The sequence below is a fragment of the Heteronotia binoei genome, chromosome 2, assembly GCF_032191835.1.
Source record: "Heteronotia binoei isolate CCM8104 ecotype False Entrance Well chromosome 2, APGP_CSIRO_Hbin_v1, whole genome shotgun sequence".
In the NCBI taxonomy this organism is placed as follows: Eukaryota; Metazoa; Chordata; class Lepidosauria; order Squamata; family Gekkonidae; genus Heteronotia; species Heteronotia binoei.
The window spans coordinates 128,264,950-128,279,323 of record NC_083224.1 but is presented as its reverse complement, the minus strand read 5'-3'; the positions used below and the strand labels follow the sequence as shown (position 1 = coordinate 128,279,323).

At 40.4% G+C, this 14,374-nt stretch overlaps 1 protein-coding gene across 2 annotated transcripts in view; it reads left to right on the top strand.

Annotated features, from left to right (window-relative positions):
• The window catches only part of NEGR1 (neuronal growth regulator 1), a 1,157,771-nt gene that overhangs the window by 933,154 nt on the left and 210,243 nt on the right, over positions 1–14,374 (top strand). For both annotated transcript variants that reach the window (XM_060232019.1, XM_060232021.1), the window contains exon 6: positions 4,061–4,212. In XM_060232019.1, coding sequence (XP_060088002.1) covers positions 4,061–4,212 — 152 coding nt within the window. The remainder of the gene's footprint in view (positions 1–4,060; positions 4,213–14,374) is intronic.

Sequence of the window (14,374 nt, the reverse complement as noted above, 5' to 3'; positions counted from 1 at the left end):
TGATATGTATATGTACTATTCAGTTTCATTAGGTAAGCACTACTGTTGCTATTTAATGTATGTTTTAATATAGGTTATAAACTAATAGTAAAATTTACAAAAATTATAAATGAAATAACAGCAGGCCCATAGCTACGGTGGAGCCCCTGGGGTCCCACTCCCTAACTTCCTCCAAAGGCTCCTGACTTCCCATCTAGCCCAGGCCTCCAAGGTGTTGTCTGGTGGTGGCTGGGCTATGGCGGGCACAGCAAGAAGATGCTGCACTTGCCAGCAATGCACCAGACCTCCTCTCTAGGCATGCTTGTGGTCCAAAGCCAGGATGTGTAGTGCAATCATGGCTGGGCATTGCCTCCACCTGTCCCTGCTGCTGCTGGTGCTGCTGCTGCAGGGCTGCATCTGGGGGTCCTCCTTCTGCTGGGAAGTCCTGGCAGCCCTGAGGAGGAAACTGTGACAATAAACCTACAACAGAAGCTGGAAAGCTCACAACTGTAATTACTAAACCAATAAATGTATTTATAAATAATTACAGGTGTATTTGATCTGTTTCTTCAAAAATACAATTACAAAAGACTGTACATCTCCATAATATCAAAAGATGCAAAAATCTCCAAAAGATACAATGACTGTTGACTTGAAGGAAGTGGATCCTCTCTCTGCTGAGATTAGTTGCTTCTTGAAGGAGAAAAAAAATCTCAGTGCACATAATTATCGGACAGTCCCCAGTCTGGAGTGTAATATTCTATACAGAAGATATTGTCCCTCTACCTGACAAAGCGACATGTGAAATGGCTGATCTCAGTTAGTGACCCAGTGTCACTTTGGGAACATCCATACTCTCCCATGGTCTACAAGGGTGGTTGAGAAGAGACTGCATCTCTGTATAAGATACTACACTTCAGGCTGGAGACCGTGCGATACTTACGTGCACTGAAACTTTTTCTCCTTTAAGAAGCAACTCAGCAGTGTGGGAAATCAATTCCTTTGAGACAACATTATATCTTTTTGAGATTTTTGCATCTTTTGATAATATCAAGTTGTTTAGTCTTTTGTAATTGTATTTTTGAAGAAACAGAACAAATACACCTGTAATTTATATATACATTTATGGGTTTAATAATTAACAGCTGTGAGCTTTCTAGCTTCTGTTGTAGGAAAGTCCTGGTGGAGCAGCCGTGAGAGAGGTTGGCTGCTGAGCTCTTTGCCTCAAGGCACCAGCCAGTGCAGTCGATTTTGTGCATGGACTACATTGGTAGAACAGGATGAGAGAAACGCCCACCCCAGCTGGGGCTGCCACAAACTGGTTCCCAAGCTGGTCAGCCTGAAAAGTGAGGTGGATGGGTGGCCCAAGGCAAGTCACACACCCTTCCTCCCTAGCTGTCAGGAGAAGAAAGAAAGGGGTGGAAAGGAGGAGGAAGAGGGGGTTTCTGTGTGAATACACATTCTGGCAGCTGGTCTGGAAGGGACAGGGGCTCAAGCCATTCCAAAGGAGCCAGAACTGGGAGAAGCTTTCATTAACTTTAATCAAGTTAGTTGCCTGCCAAGACATTTAAATTTTTGTTGTTGTTGTTCAGTCGCACACTGGAGTCCGACTCTTTGCGACCCCATGGACAAAGTCACGCCAGGCCCTCCTGTCTTCCACCATCCTCTGAAGTCTGCTCAAATTCATGTTTGTTACATCAGTAGCACTGTCCAGCCACCTCATCTTTTGCCATCCCCTTCTTCTTTTGCCTTCTGTCTTTCCTAGCATCAGGATCTTCTCCATTAAGTACTCCCTTCTCATTTGGTGGCCAGTATTTGAGCTTCAGCTTCAGCATCTGACCTTCCAGGGAACAGTCAGGGTTGATTTCCCTTAGGACTGATTGATTTGATCTTCTTACAGTCCAAGGGACTCTCAAGATTCTTCTCCAGCACCACATCTCAAAAGCATCTATTCTTCTGCGCTCGGCCTTTCTTATGATCCAGCTCTTACAGCCATACATTACAACTGGGAATACCATCGCTTTGACTATACGGACTTTTGTTGGCAGGGTGATGTCTCTACTTTTTATTATATTGCCCAGGTTCACCATAGCTGTCCTCCCAAGGAGCAAACATTTTTTAATTTTATGGCTACAGTCACCATCTGCAGTGATCTTGGATCCCAGAAATGTGAAGTCTGTCACTACTTCCATGTCTTCCCCTTCTATTTGCCAAGGTGTGATGGGGCCAGATGCCATGATCTTAGTTTTTTTGATGCTGAGTTTCAAGCCTGCTTTTGCGCTCTCCTTTTTCACCCTCAACAAGAGGTTCCTTAGGTCCTCTTCACTTTCTGCCATTAGAGTGGTGTCATCTGCATATCTGAGGTTGCTGATGTTTTTCCCGGCAATCTTAATTCCAGCTTCTGCTTCATCCAGGCCATCATTCCACATTATGTACTCTGCATATGAATTAAATAAGCAGGGTGACAATATACATCCTTGTCAAATTCCTTTTCCTATTCTAAACCAATCAGTTATTCCATATCCCATTCTGATCGTTGCTTCTTGACCCTTATACAGGTTTCTCAGGAGACATGTGAGGTGGTCTGGTACTCCCATCTCTTTAAGGACTTGCCACAGTTCATTGTGATCCGCACAACCAAAAGCTTTAGCGTAGTCAATGAAACAGAAACAGACATTTTTCTGACACTCCTGTGCTTTCTCCATAATCCAGCGAATGTTGGCAATTTGATCTCTAGTTCCTCTACCTCTCCAAAACCCAGCTTGAACTTTTGGTAGTTCCTGATCGACATACTGCTGAAGCCTAGCTTGTAGGATCTTTAACATGACCTTGCTGGCATGTGAAATGTGTGCAATGGTGTGATAATTTGAACATTCCTTGGCATTACCCTTCTTTGGGATTGGAATATAAACTGATCTTTTCCAATCCTGTGGCCACTGTTGTGTTTTCCAAATTTGTTGACATAATGTGTGCACCACTTTAACAGCATCATCATTTAGGACTTTGAATAGCTCAACTGCCTCCCAACAAAACAAACCCTGTCTACACCCCTGCAAAACAGGCAAATGGGTTGATGTAAGTATTGCTGACCTTTGCAAAAAAAGGATTGCAGTAGAGGCTATGAAATTGATAGACAATTATGTGATGGAAAAGAGAACATTTAATCTGACCTAAAACATAAGTCTATAGTGCCTTGGATTGAACATTGAGTTTAAATCACATCTATAATGGGGAATCATCCATATGGTTTTGGTGTGATCACAGCCTTGGGAACTTGATATCCGGAGGCAGAGAAGGAGGTCTGTAATTAATAACATGCTCAGTTTTAGTTATATAGATGTCTTTTCTACCCTAAATGAAACCATGAGTGTCTCTGGGTCTAGCCTCCTATGAAAGGAAGCAAGAGGACTCTGGTACTGCAGGCTAGTTCAGCATCTCCTGCTTAGAATTCTTTGCTGCGCCAAGACTCTCTTTGTGGCCTTGCTTGGCCTTGTCTCTCTCTGAATCTTTCCTGGTCTGCATGTCTGTTGTCTGCCTTTTTTCACCTCTGGCTTTCTCCCTGATGTAGCCAACCACATCTTGGTTTGCTCCCTGACATTTAGTAGTGAAAGAAAGCAATCCTTTAACCGAATTTTGGCCCTAGTTTTCTGCAGCAAATTGGCCACAAACTAGCATTCCATCTGCAGCATACTTCCAGAGGCAGTGGGATCTCTCAGGCACCTTGTCCTCGAGCACTTTTCCTTATCAATCTGCTATTTACATTTCCCTCAACTTTAAAGCACTTTGTTAATGTGGTTTGGTACAAAGATTTGCAGATGAGGAGATGACTGTGTGCTACCAGAGACATAAGTGCAGCACTGCTTCCATGTATTTTAAATTATAACCATTGGGACAGTATGGCAGTAACATATTCTCTAAGTATGGCACTGTCAGCACTACTTAACTGTGTTGTGATCACATTCTTTTTCCTTCTCACTGGTAAAATCTCATTCAAGTACTGCAAGATGATCATATCCAAAAGCAAACGGATTAGTCTGTGGCATCTAATAGGCACTGTCTCCCTCTTTGTTTCCCCTTCTAGACTGATCAATGGACAACAAGGGATTACTATTAAAAGCTATAGTTCAAGATCACTTTTAAATGTCAACAATGTAACAGAGGAACATTTTGGCAACTATACATGCGTCGCTGCCAACAAACTAGGCACAACCAATGCCAGCCTTCTTCTTAACCGTAAGTCAAAAGAAAGGGTGAAAAATATTCATATTTGGGTTGTTGTTCTTTTCTTTATCCTGAAGAACACAAAACTGTAGCAATGTTCCTGATGCAGGCTGTTCAAAAGGATTGTGATTCTTGCCGTATTCAGTATTTTAGATACTTCCTCAATTTGTTTCATTTGGTTGTAGCTTGTTTAGAAGTTATCCCCACTCAACATTTGGCTTAAGACTTTTTCATGTTGGGTTAACCAGAGTGCACTGTGAATTGTGAATACAATTAAAAGAATTCTGTACCAGGCCAGGATGGATCTGAATCTCAGGGCTGGTTCACACATGGTCATGGAGTGTTGGTTGGACTTGTTCTGAGAGCAGGGCCATAGGCAGTGGGGAGCTGCATGGGGCTCCGTTCCCTTTTGTGTCTGCAGCACCCCTACCCAGCCTTCCCTTTCTCTTCCTTCTGGGTGCCGAGTGGGTGCAGCTGCAGTGGCAGGCTGCTCAGTGTGCCACACTTGCTGGAGGCCAAGTGTCAGCTTGTGTAATGAGGCTGGGCTGGGCTTGCCATCAGGGTGCTGCTGTGTTAAGCATTGCATTATGTCTCCTAGGAAATGAGAGACTGAGAATGCACCACTGCATCCTGATATGGCATGACCTGGTTTCTTCACACCCCTCCCAAGTGATTTGTCTTCTGGAAACCTGTGTCTGGCCTGCTCCCATTTGGAGCACCCTTGCCAGCCAAGAAAGGTTTAATAATTTAATTAGTGCCCCCCCCCCAAATGCCATTGTGCCCCCTCCCCCTCAAAATTGTAGCTGGCTGAGAGTAGTCAGGATTAAAGCCACAACATCCTGTGGGGAATGGTTTCTCCACTACAAAAGTTTGTCCACCATCCATGCCACGAATGAATAAAACAAGGAACTCGAGGGAGGCAAGGCTTGAACCATCACACTCTTTTCATCAATGTGCCCTGTATAATGAAACTTCATGACACATGGAAAAGCAAAGGACCTTTTTAAAGCTTTTAGCAGGCATCCATTGCTATAAACAGATCCTGCATAAGTATCCACTGTTTTAATAAATGATATTAATTCATGGTACAGACTTTCCAAAGCTGAAAGTTAGATGTATGTTGGCTCCAAGTCTGAAATATTCTTTCACATGTGACATATGCATCATTTGAGTGGTATATACAGCATGGGATGTGAGGATGCCTCAGGCTTTATCCTCCCTTACCATTTTTTGGACGTTGAATTTGAACTTTTGGAAATCGCTAAGCAAATAGGCTGTTAGTGTTTGGATGAGCAACTGTGATATGCACAGTTAAGTAATGAGCACACCTTAGATAAGTGATGTGTGCAAGATTTTCCTACAAGAATCAGTTATTAATTTCAGGGTTCTATGTGTGTCTGTTCTGGGAGCTGTAGCAGTTTGCAACATCATCCTCCATGCATAATTCTTTTTATAATTCAATTATGTGACAATAAGCAATTCACTGACATATTTTATCAAGTGTTAAAATAAATGGAATCTGATGAAAAATATTGTTCACCATATTTTTTAAAATTAGACTTTGATTTCTTAATTAAAATGTGCATGAATAAATAAAATGCTGGTGATTCATTGGGAAGATGCAACAAATAACTGAGCGGTTGGGGTAGGGTAATTAGAAAAGCTGCCAATACTGTCTAAGGATACAGAGCCCCTGTTGGCCAGCTATCTTTATTCACCTGCAGAGCTACAATTAGCATACAAAGACAAAGTGATTTTATCATGATTCTGTCACAAAGCCCTGCCATAGCCCTAGAGCAACTGAGTCCAGGAGTGGAAAAGATGACACACCTCAGCTTTGACAAAATTCCCACTGTCTCAGCATCCTTGCTAATTAGCTGCTTCACTCTGCATTCCCAGGAAAGGATTTATTCACCTATGGAAAAATTAGAAAGACAGTACCTTTTTCATTATCATGTTCTAGGGCAGTGCAGATAATGACACCCCAGGGCTCCTTCCAGTGTGAACTCATTCCTGTGACAAAAAGTTCAAGTTCTAAGTTGTACACCCAGAAACTCAACCTTTTCTGCCATTCACAGTGTATGCATGTCTGGCTTGACAGCTACACACATTGCAAGTCATTCCTTCATCACGCTTTATCTCATAGTTGTATGACACCTTGGTCCAATTATATGAGGTGAAAGTTGGATAAGATGGACTTAGTCTGATTCTGCAGGGCTCTTCCTGTTTCTGTTCATGGATGAAAATAACTGCCACAATGAGGAGTCAGAAGTTCTTGTTTACATTTTTACCTAAATCTCTGTGTATGTATCAGTTCCAGCAGGAACTCATTTGCATAGTAGGCCACACCCCCTGACATCACCACTGTTTCACATCGGGCACTTTTTCATAGAAAAAGCCCAGCAGGAACTCATTTGCATATCAGGTCATGCCCCCTGATGCTAAGGTAGCTGGAACTGCTTTCCTGTGCATTCCTGCTCAAAAAGAGCCCTGTGAATGCACATGTACCAGTCTGCTGACAGATTATTCATCTTGTATATCTGATGAGGTGATTTCTGCTTTACAAAAGCTTTAAGCAACAATATGTCTATCTTTAAGTTCTCTTGTCTATATGAATGAGGAATCCCAGGGTGTTCATACCCTTTTCACTTATCTTGGATCATTCACAGTTCACTGTGTTTTTATATGGAACTGTGATCTTCATATACCAGAGAAGACAACTCAACTGTTGTTCACATATTCACTTATCTCAGAATAAAAAGAAAGGGAGTTGAAAGCTCTCGACCAGTTCACCTTAACTTCTGCTTCAGCATGTAAACAAAACCAAATTTTCAGTGAGCACAAGTGTTGTTAGCAGAGGATAACTGATAGATACAACTTATACCTAGACAAAACAAATCATTGACAACAAAAAAAATCTAATTATATGTTTAGCACAGGGTCGCTAAACTGGGTGTCAAGGATGTATGAAACTAGTCTATAAAGATAGTACAGGAACAAGTAGAGAGATTCCAAACAAAAATGTTCTATGTTTTCCTTTGTAAAAGTAAAAAGAAAAAAATTAAAAATCGTGATAAGAAATTTTCAGGACTGGATCTACATGTTTTTGAGGGGGGGGGGGCAAAATTAAAAAAAAATGATGCCCCCTTATGGGCCATTCTATTTTATGGTCCCATAGAATACAATGGACTCCATGCCCAATTTGGCGCCCCCCTCAGTGCCCAGGGCAAGTACCCCCCTCTGCCCCCCTTAGATCCAGCCCTGGAAATTCTTTTCTCAGAGGAGTTATACTAAGAACAGCAGTGCCATTGAGTGTGGGGGAATATGAATCAAGTCTGGGCACTCAATGATCTAGTATTGTTAGCACTAAGCAGGTGATCAATGCCTAGATGAGAGCTCACTGAGAACCACATGTAGCTGGAAGAATACAGGCTAAAGGATAAAAAAAAGAATTGATGAAGTTGATGTAAATAATATCTGCTTTAAGGCAAAGAATGGAGAATCTGCATGTTAGAAGTTGTGGATGCTTTTTTTTCAATCTTTCTGGTTGATCAGTGCCTTGCAAGGCTAGCGATCACACTGCTTGGAGCACTGATGAACTATTTGCGGCAGACTGTGACACAAACCATCAGCAGCAGAAATAAAAAAAAAAAATACTAAAGATTGTTTTATGATGCCAAGGGTAAAATAGGAAATTGCAATATTCTAATTATTTGTGTCTAAATCTTTCCTCTAACCTCTTCCAAATATATTATTTTTGTGTCTATTTTCTGGGTTTCCAGAATGTGCTGGAAATTATGTGAGCAAGATACCACTTTCACCATAGGGGTTCATTTAATGGATAGTCCCATCCTGCCATCTAGGGGTACATATCAAACGTTTTGTGATTGTATAGTTGGTTGGCTTTTCTCAGAAAGAGAGGAAATGCAGTCATTACTATAAGTAAGAGCAAGCATTTTATGATTCATTAAACCCATTCACTCAATGGAGCAGGGAATCTTAACGTACTTACTGGAGATAAAAAGCTTTGTTTGCAGAGAAACTAAAGATAGTGACAATGGATGAAGGATTTAAGCGTCCTTTAAATATGCAAACTCTGCTTCTGAATTAGCACTGATGACAAGTTAAAACAAAAACACTTCTCTGAAAATGAGTTTGTGAGATTGCCTGAAATGGGGACAAACTTAACTTTCTTTTATACAGTTGTTATTTCTTTCTAACCACAAAACCAGGGAGAACAATATTATTGCTAAAACAAGCAATGAACAGAGCTATACAATCAATTTTCAGATTGGTAAAATGGAAAATGAAATAGCTGCTCCAGTTTCTAAAAATCTCCATCACCAAACAAGGTTATACAGATTGCTTCCCAATCCCCTTTTTTGATGTTTGTGTATGTGTGTGTGTTCAGGGTAAGTTGGTAAAATGTGCCACATGGTATTTTCTTTTTCTTGCATCTTCTGTAGAACCAGCATTAACAAGGGCAGGCCAGCAATGAAGGGGATCATTAAGAATTTGCTCTTTCCTGGCAATACTTTCCACATAGGAATGGGATTTTGCAGTTTCCCTGTTGCTGCTGCGGGTGCAAATAAAAACACAGAAGCAATTGTTTCATGGTGCATAGCCTGGCAACTGGTGGCAGATGGAGGGCTGGGTAGTTATTGCGGGGAGACAGTGATCTTCATTGGTGTGTGATGTCTCTTTTGATCTGACCTGGAAGTGCCAGCATTGCACTGGAGCAATGCTCTATCACTTGAGTTTTGGAGTGAATGCTAGAGTCTTGCCCTGGTGCAATGCTGGCACTTCAGAGTCATTCTGGAAGTGATGTGATCACATGACAACAAAGATCATTCCTGGCCCCATTTTGCCAACCTGCTTCCACCTGCTGACCAGAAGAGAATTGGTGGGTATCAGAAAGAATTACCAAGAGTTTCTTGCCATTAGTGGATACCTGGTAAAGCTAAGAACTCATACTATGAATGATGGATAAAGCAACTAGTTTCATATTTACTGCATTAATGAAAATATTATTGTACATTCCAGCTACTTCTAAGGTTTAAACTAGATGTAATTTTGCAGATTCATGATTGGACCTCTGTTTAGAATTATGTAAATAGAAGCCTGCGGCATGATTTGAATCAGTAGTAAACTGCAGCGCTACATCACAGTACATTATCAAGTTTTTCTCAATGTTCTGGACTGACTCTTTGGGAGAAATGCAGAGGGAAGAAGGAATGAGGAAATGGGCTATTCATAAATTTTGCTCCATTCAGTCTTTGTGATCCAAGCCAATATATGAGATGTGTGATGTGAGCATAGGTTTCACTATTGCTTACCATGGTCATCTTAAATTTACTTACTAATAATGGTTTTCATGTAATAGTTTAGATGTAATATGGTAATGTATAATGCAGGGGTGGCTAAACTTGCTTAACATAAGAGCGACATAGAATAAATGTCAGAGGTTTGAGAGCCGCAAGACATGGCCATCAGATATTTGAGAGAGAAAAGGAAGGAAGGAAGGAAGGAAGGAAGGAAGGAAGGAAGGAAGGAAGGAAGGAAGGAAGGAAGGAAGGAAGGAAGGAAGGAAGGAAGGAAGGAAGGAAGGAAGGAAGATGGGGAAGGGAAAAGAGAGGGAGAAGTGGGAAGAAAGCAACTTTAAATACATTCTCCAAGCCACCAGCCAACAGGACAGTGAGGGCTTCAAGAGCCATACAATATGTGTGAAAGAGCCACATGTGGCTCCTGAGCCACAGTTTGGCCACCTGTGGTGTAATATAAGTTCCAGCAATTACTAAAAATAGGATCTTCATCATCATTTTGCTGTATATCTGAAAAATTATAGGGTTTTTTTTTGTCACGATGCAGAACAGCAATCATTTCAGATTCTCAGACCAAGCACTCAGAAAGTTTGAGAACTGCTGCCTTACTCAAGCAAGACAATTTTGCATATTTGTTTTAAAAAAAACAACAACAAGATCTCCATTACATGTTCATAAGCTCCTGTCAGTATGTAATGTTAAGCAGCTAACTCCGATTTATTTCAGTGCTGGATTATGTTATAGGCCTCTTTTATATTACAGTTCTAAACCAGATGTTATCCATTGTTGGCCCTGTGCCAAGTAAAGCAACATAGGGATGAAGGTTTCATACAGTGAATTTCATTCTGTTAATGAGCTGTCTCTGAAGCGATTTGGCCATTTCAAATAGCACCATGCTCCCCCCCCCCCTTTACATTGCACAATCTTAAGCTTTTTTTTAAAAAAAATGTTCTAAGTTAAATTCTACAGTGTTAGACCAAAAGTGGTGCCAAGGCATCTCAATAGTGCTGCTGTAGCACTGATGTGCTGTATTGGTCTAGCAATATAGCACTCAACTTAGACCACTCCAAAAGAAAGTACAAGGAAGATCACATGGCAAAAAAAAAAGACGCAGGGGCAAACATGAAGCTATTGGGAGCACTGCAGACATTTATATAGCACACAACAGCAATTCAAAAGTGCATAGAAAATGGAAGAAAGTAGTAAAAAAAAATACTACAGAGGTAGAGTGAAAATCTTCTTTTTGAGACAGTACAACTGGCCAGTGTTCTTCTTTCAGACTTTCTACTTGCTATGATAATAAGATCATGCACTTTCTTAATGGATTATGGTTTTATACCCATGATATTCCCATTGGTGTAGCCATATTGATGCACCGGGAAGTGCTGGGTGACACAAGACACAAACACAATGATATCCTTTGTTAAGCAATTGATGTAGTTCTACACTATTATGCTGTATTTTAATTTTGTACTTAATGTTTAGCATTGCATCAGCCTGGCTGGCTCAGTAGCCATTAAAGTAGACAGTTTATCTCAAGAGAAAACATCCCCAGTTTTTGCTCAATCGACATGGCCTTTCTCATTTCTCACTGCATAAGAACATTCATTAGAATGGTACATCTGGTGATGGTGGCACCAATACACACAGCTGATTTTTGAAATTATCTTAAGCTGTATTGTAAACAAAAAACTTACTGCTTAAAATAATCATCTTAATTAAGCCTCTGTGATTAGAACACAGCATCTAGTGGTGTGTAATTATACATACAATTTAAATGTGAGGTTCAAATTGCCAAATGGGCGCTTAGCATCACATGGAATAAATATTGTTCTGTTCAACATAATGTGTGCTTCCTGTACATGATCAGTGTGCCTTTGACATTTATTTAAACCATAAACAAACATGAGATTAATGTGGAAGACTCTAAATGCCTCTCAGTAGTATAATGATACATATATTATGAGATCCTTTACATGCATTGAGGAGTGTGTAATAGACTTGGAAAATATTGCTGTCTGAATATCACATACACTTTTGTGACAATGTTTATTTACTACCATCCACTTTATTTAAACTGAAAAATAAAGTCTTTTAAAAGTTCATTATTCTACAGGCAATACCAAATATGCAGGCAAAATGGCAATCAAATGATGTTAGTTTTGTTTTCTAAATGCATAGATTTATATATCATCTTAGTCTAAAGATCCAATGCTGTCATTATGAAAGACTCTTACTTTGTGAGACTGGATTAGAATGTGTATTGCATTTTATCTAGTTTGTGTTTGTGTCATTCATGTTAGAAGAGCCCCGTGGCGCAGTGTTAAAGCTGCAGTACTGCAGTCCTAAGTTCTGCTCACGACCTGAGTTCGATCCCCGGTGGAAGCTGGGTTTTCAGGTAGCCAGCTCGAGGTTGACTCAGCCTTCCATCCTTCCAAGGTCGGTAAAATGAGTACCCAGCTTGCTGGGGGGAAGTGTAGATGACTGGGGAAGGCAATGGCAAACCACCCCGTAAAAAGTCTGCCATGAAAACGTTGTGAAAGCAATGTCACCCCAAAGTCGGAAACGACTGGTGCGTGCACAGGGGACTTTTCCTTTTTCCATTCATGTTAATGGTAATCCATTTCCCATGGCTTCTATGTGTGCATTGCTTGTTCAATGAGTCACTGCAAACCAGCTTTAGATATCAGGTTAGGAAAGATTCTTTTGGTTTGAATGTCTCTTTGAACAGTATGGAGGCACAGACTGAATGATTAGCACTTCTTGCATTATTTATCAGCACAGATGACAGTTGGTGCCCATCTATGTGTAAGAGGCAGGAACAGGTTATTTCCACTCAGTAATATGTATACCTACTGGTTCTTCCCATGCTCTGCTGAGGATAGCTTGAAAGCTGCCTTTGCTACCTCTTCAACTGCTGAGATGGCTGCCTATGAAAAGGTTAATGAACTAATAGCACTTGGGGGTGTGGGGAGATCAGAACCTTTCTGTGGACATGCGAATGTAGGAATAAAGGAACTAGGCACATATACATACATGGAGTAAAAATAGATTTTGGGTTATTATAAGTGTGTTAGGTTTCAGGCACTTCAGCCTGATACAAAATTAGGATTGCTAAAATCTCCCCAGGGCACCAGCAGGTCATAGGCCAGTAGAGTAATAATAATAATAATAATAATAACAACAACAACAACAACAACAACAACATTTTATTTATATCCCGCCCTCCCCGCCGAAGCAGGCTCAGAGCGGCTAACAACAGATGGATCCAGATTGGGGAGGAAGCCGGGGGAGGACAGGAATCTTAGCTGCATACAATGTCATAAAGTCTATCCTCCAGCACATCAGTTTTCTCCAGGAAAACTACTGTAGTCTGGAGATGAGCTATAATTCTGGAAGCTGGCATCCCTATACAAAATAAAGGTTAGATGCTTTGATACCTTGCTAGTATCTCATATATTTGGCATCACTTCCTCCATTCAATTTATTTCTTTACCTGTCTTTGCTTATTTTAAATGTGTTTGTTTTACATCTCTATTGCGACAAGAGTTCCAAAGGTGACTGGGTTTTTTTTTACAAGGTTCAATAATTTGTAGAATAGTTTTAAAATGTTTATTTTCCTTCTCAAATTGAATGGAAATATTGTGAATATTTTATAGCTTGTGTTGCCATGAAACTGGGAGGTTTTTTTTATTGACTGATAAACTGCATTTTAGTGTGTTTGGTTCTGCGGCATATTTTACTCTGTTTTAGCTCAGAAACACCACAGAACTAGCCCTTTTGTCATCTCTACAAAAGAAAGATGCTCTCCAGGGAAATTTGGTCTATGTTCATGTTTTAACTTCTGTGTCAGCCAACAGCTTACAAAAATCCACCAGGTCTTCTTTTCTAGTGCTGTTCATTTCATAAAACATTAGCCTTAAAAAACAAATAATGATACCTGGCTGCTATTTTATTTAGCTTCAGTTTCTGGCTGTAGGCTATTTCAGGTATTATTATTATTATCATTATTATTTCTTCTCTGGAAAGTAAATTTCTGACCACATTGTACAATCATAATAATGTCATTGGCATTTTCACTTAGTTTTAGAGTACTTTGAGAGAAGAAGCATTCAAATCAGGCATTATCATCTGAAATTGTGTCACATCTACAGAACATTATTTCTTTTTCTTAATATATGGAGGTATGAATTATGAAAATATTTATAGAACATAAGAACATAAGAGAAGCCATGTTGGATCAGGCCAATGACCCATCCAGTCCAACACTTTGTATCACACAGTGGCTAATACACACACACACACACACTGTGGCCACTGATGGATCTCTGCTCCATATTTTTATCCAATCCCCTCTTGAAGCTGGCTATGCTTGTAGCCGCCACCACCTCCTGTGACAGTGAATTCCACATGTTAATCACCCTTTGGGTGAAGAAGTACTTCCTTCTATCGGTTTTAACCTGACTGCTCAGCAATTTTATTTAATGCCCACGAGTTCTTGTATTGTGAGAAAGGGAGAAAAGTACTTCTTTCTCTACTTTCTCCATCCCATGCATAATCTTGTAAACCTCTATCATGTCACCCCGCAGTTGACGTTTCTCCAAGCTAAAGAGCCCCAAGTATTTTAACCTTTCTTCATAGGGGAAGTGTTCCAACCCTTTAATCATTCTAGTTGCCCTTTTCTGGACTTTTTCCAATGCTATAATATCCTTTTTGAGGTGCTGTGACCAGAATTGCACACAGTACTCCAAATGAGACCACACCATCGATTTATACAGGGGCATTATGATACTAGCTGATTTGTTTTCAATTCCCTTCCTAATAATTCCTAGCATGACATTGGCCTCTTTTAT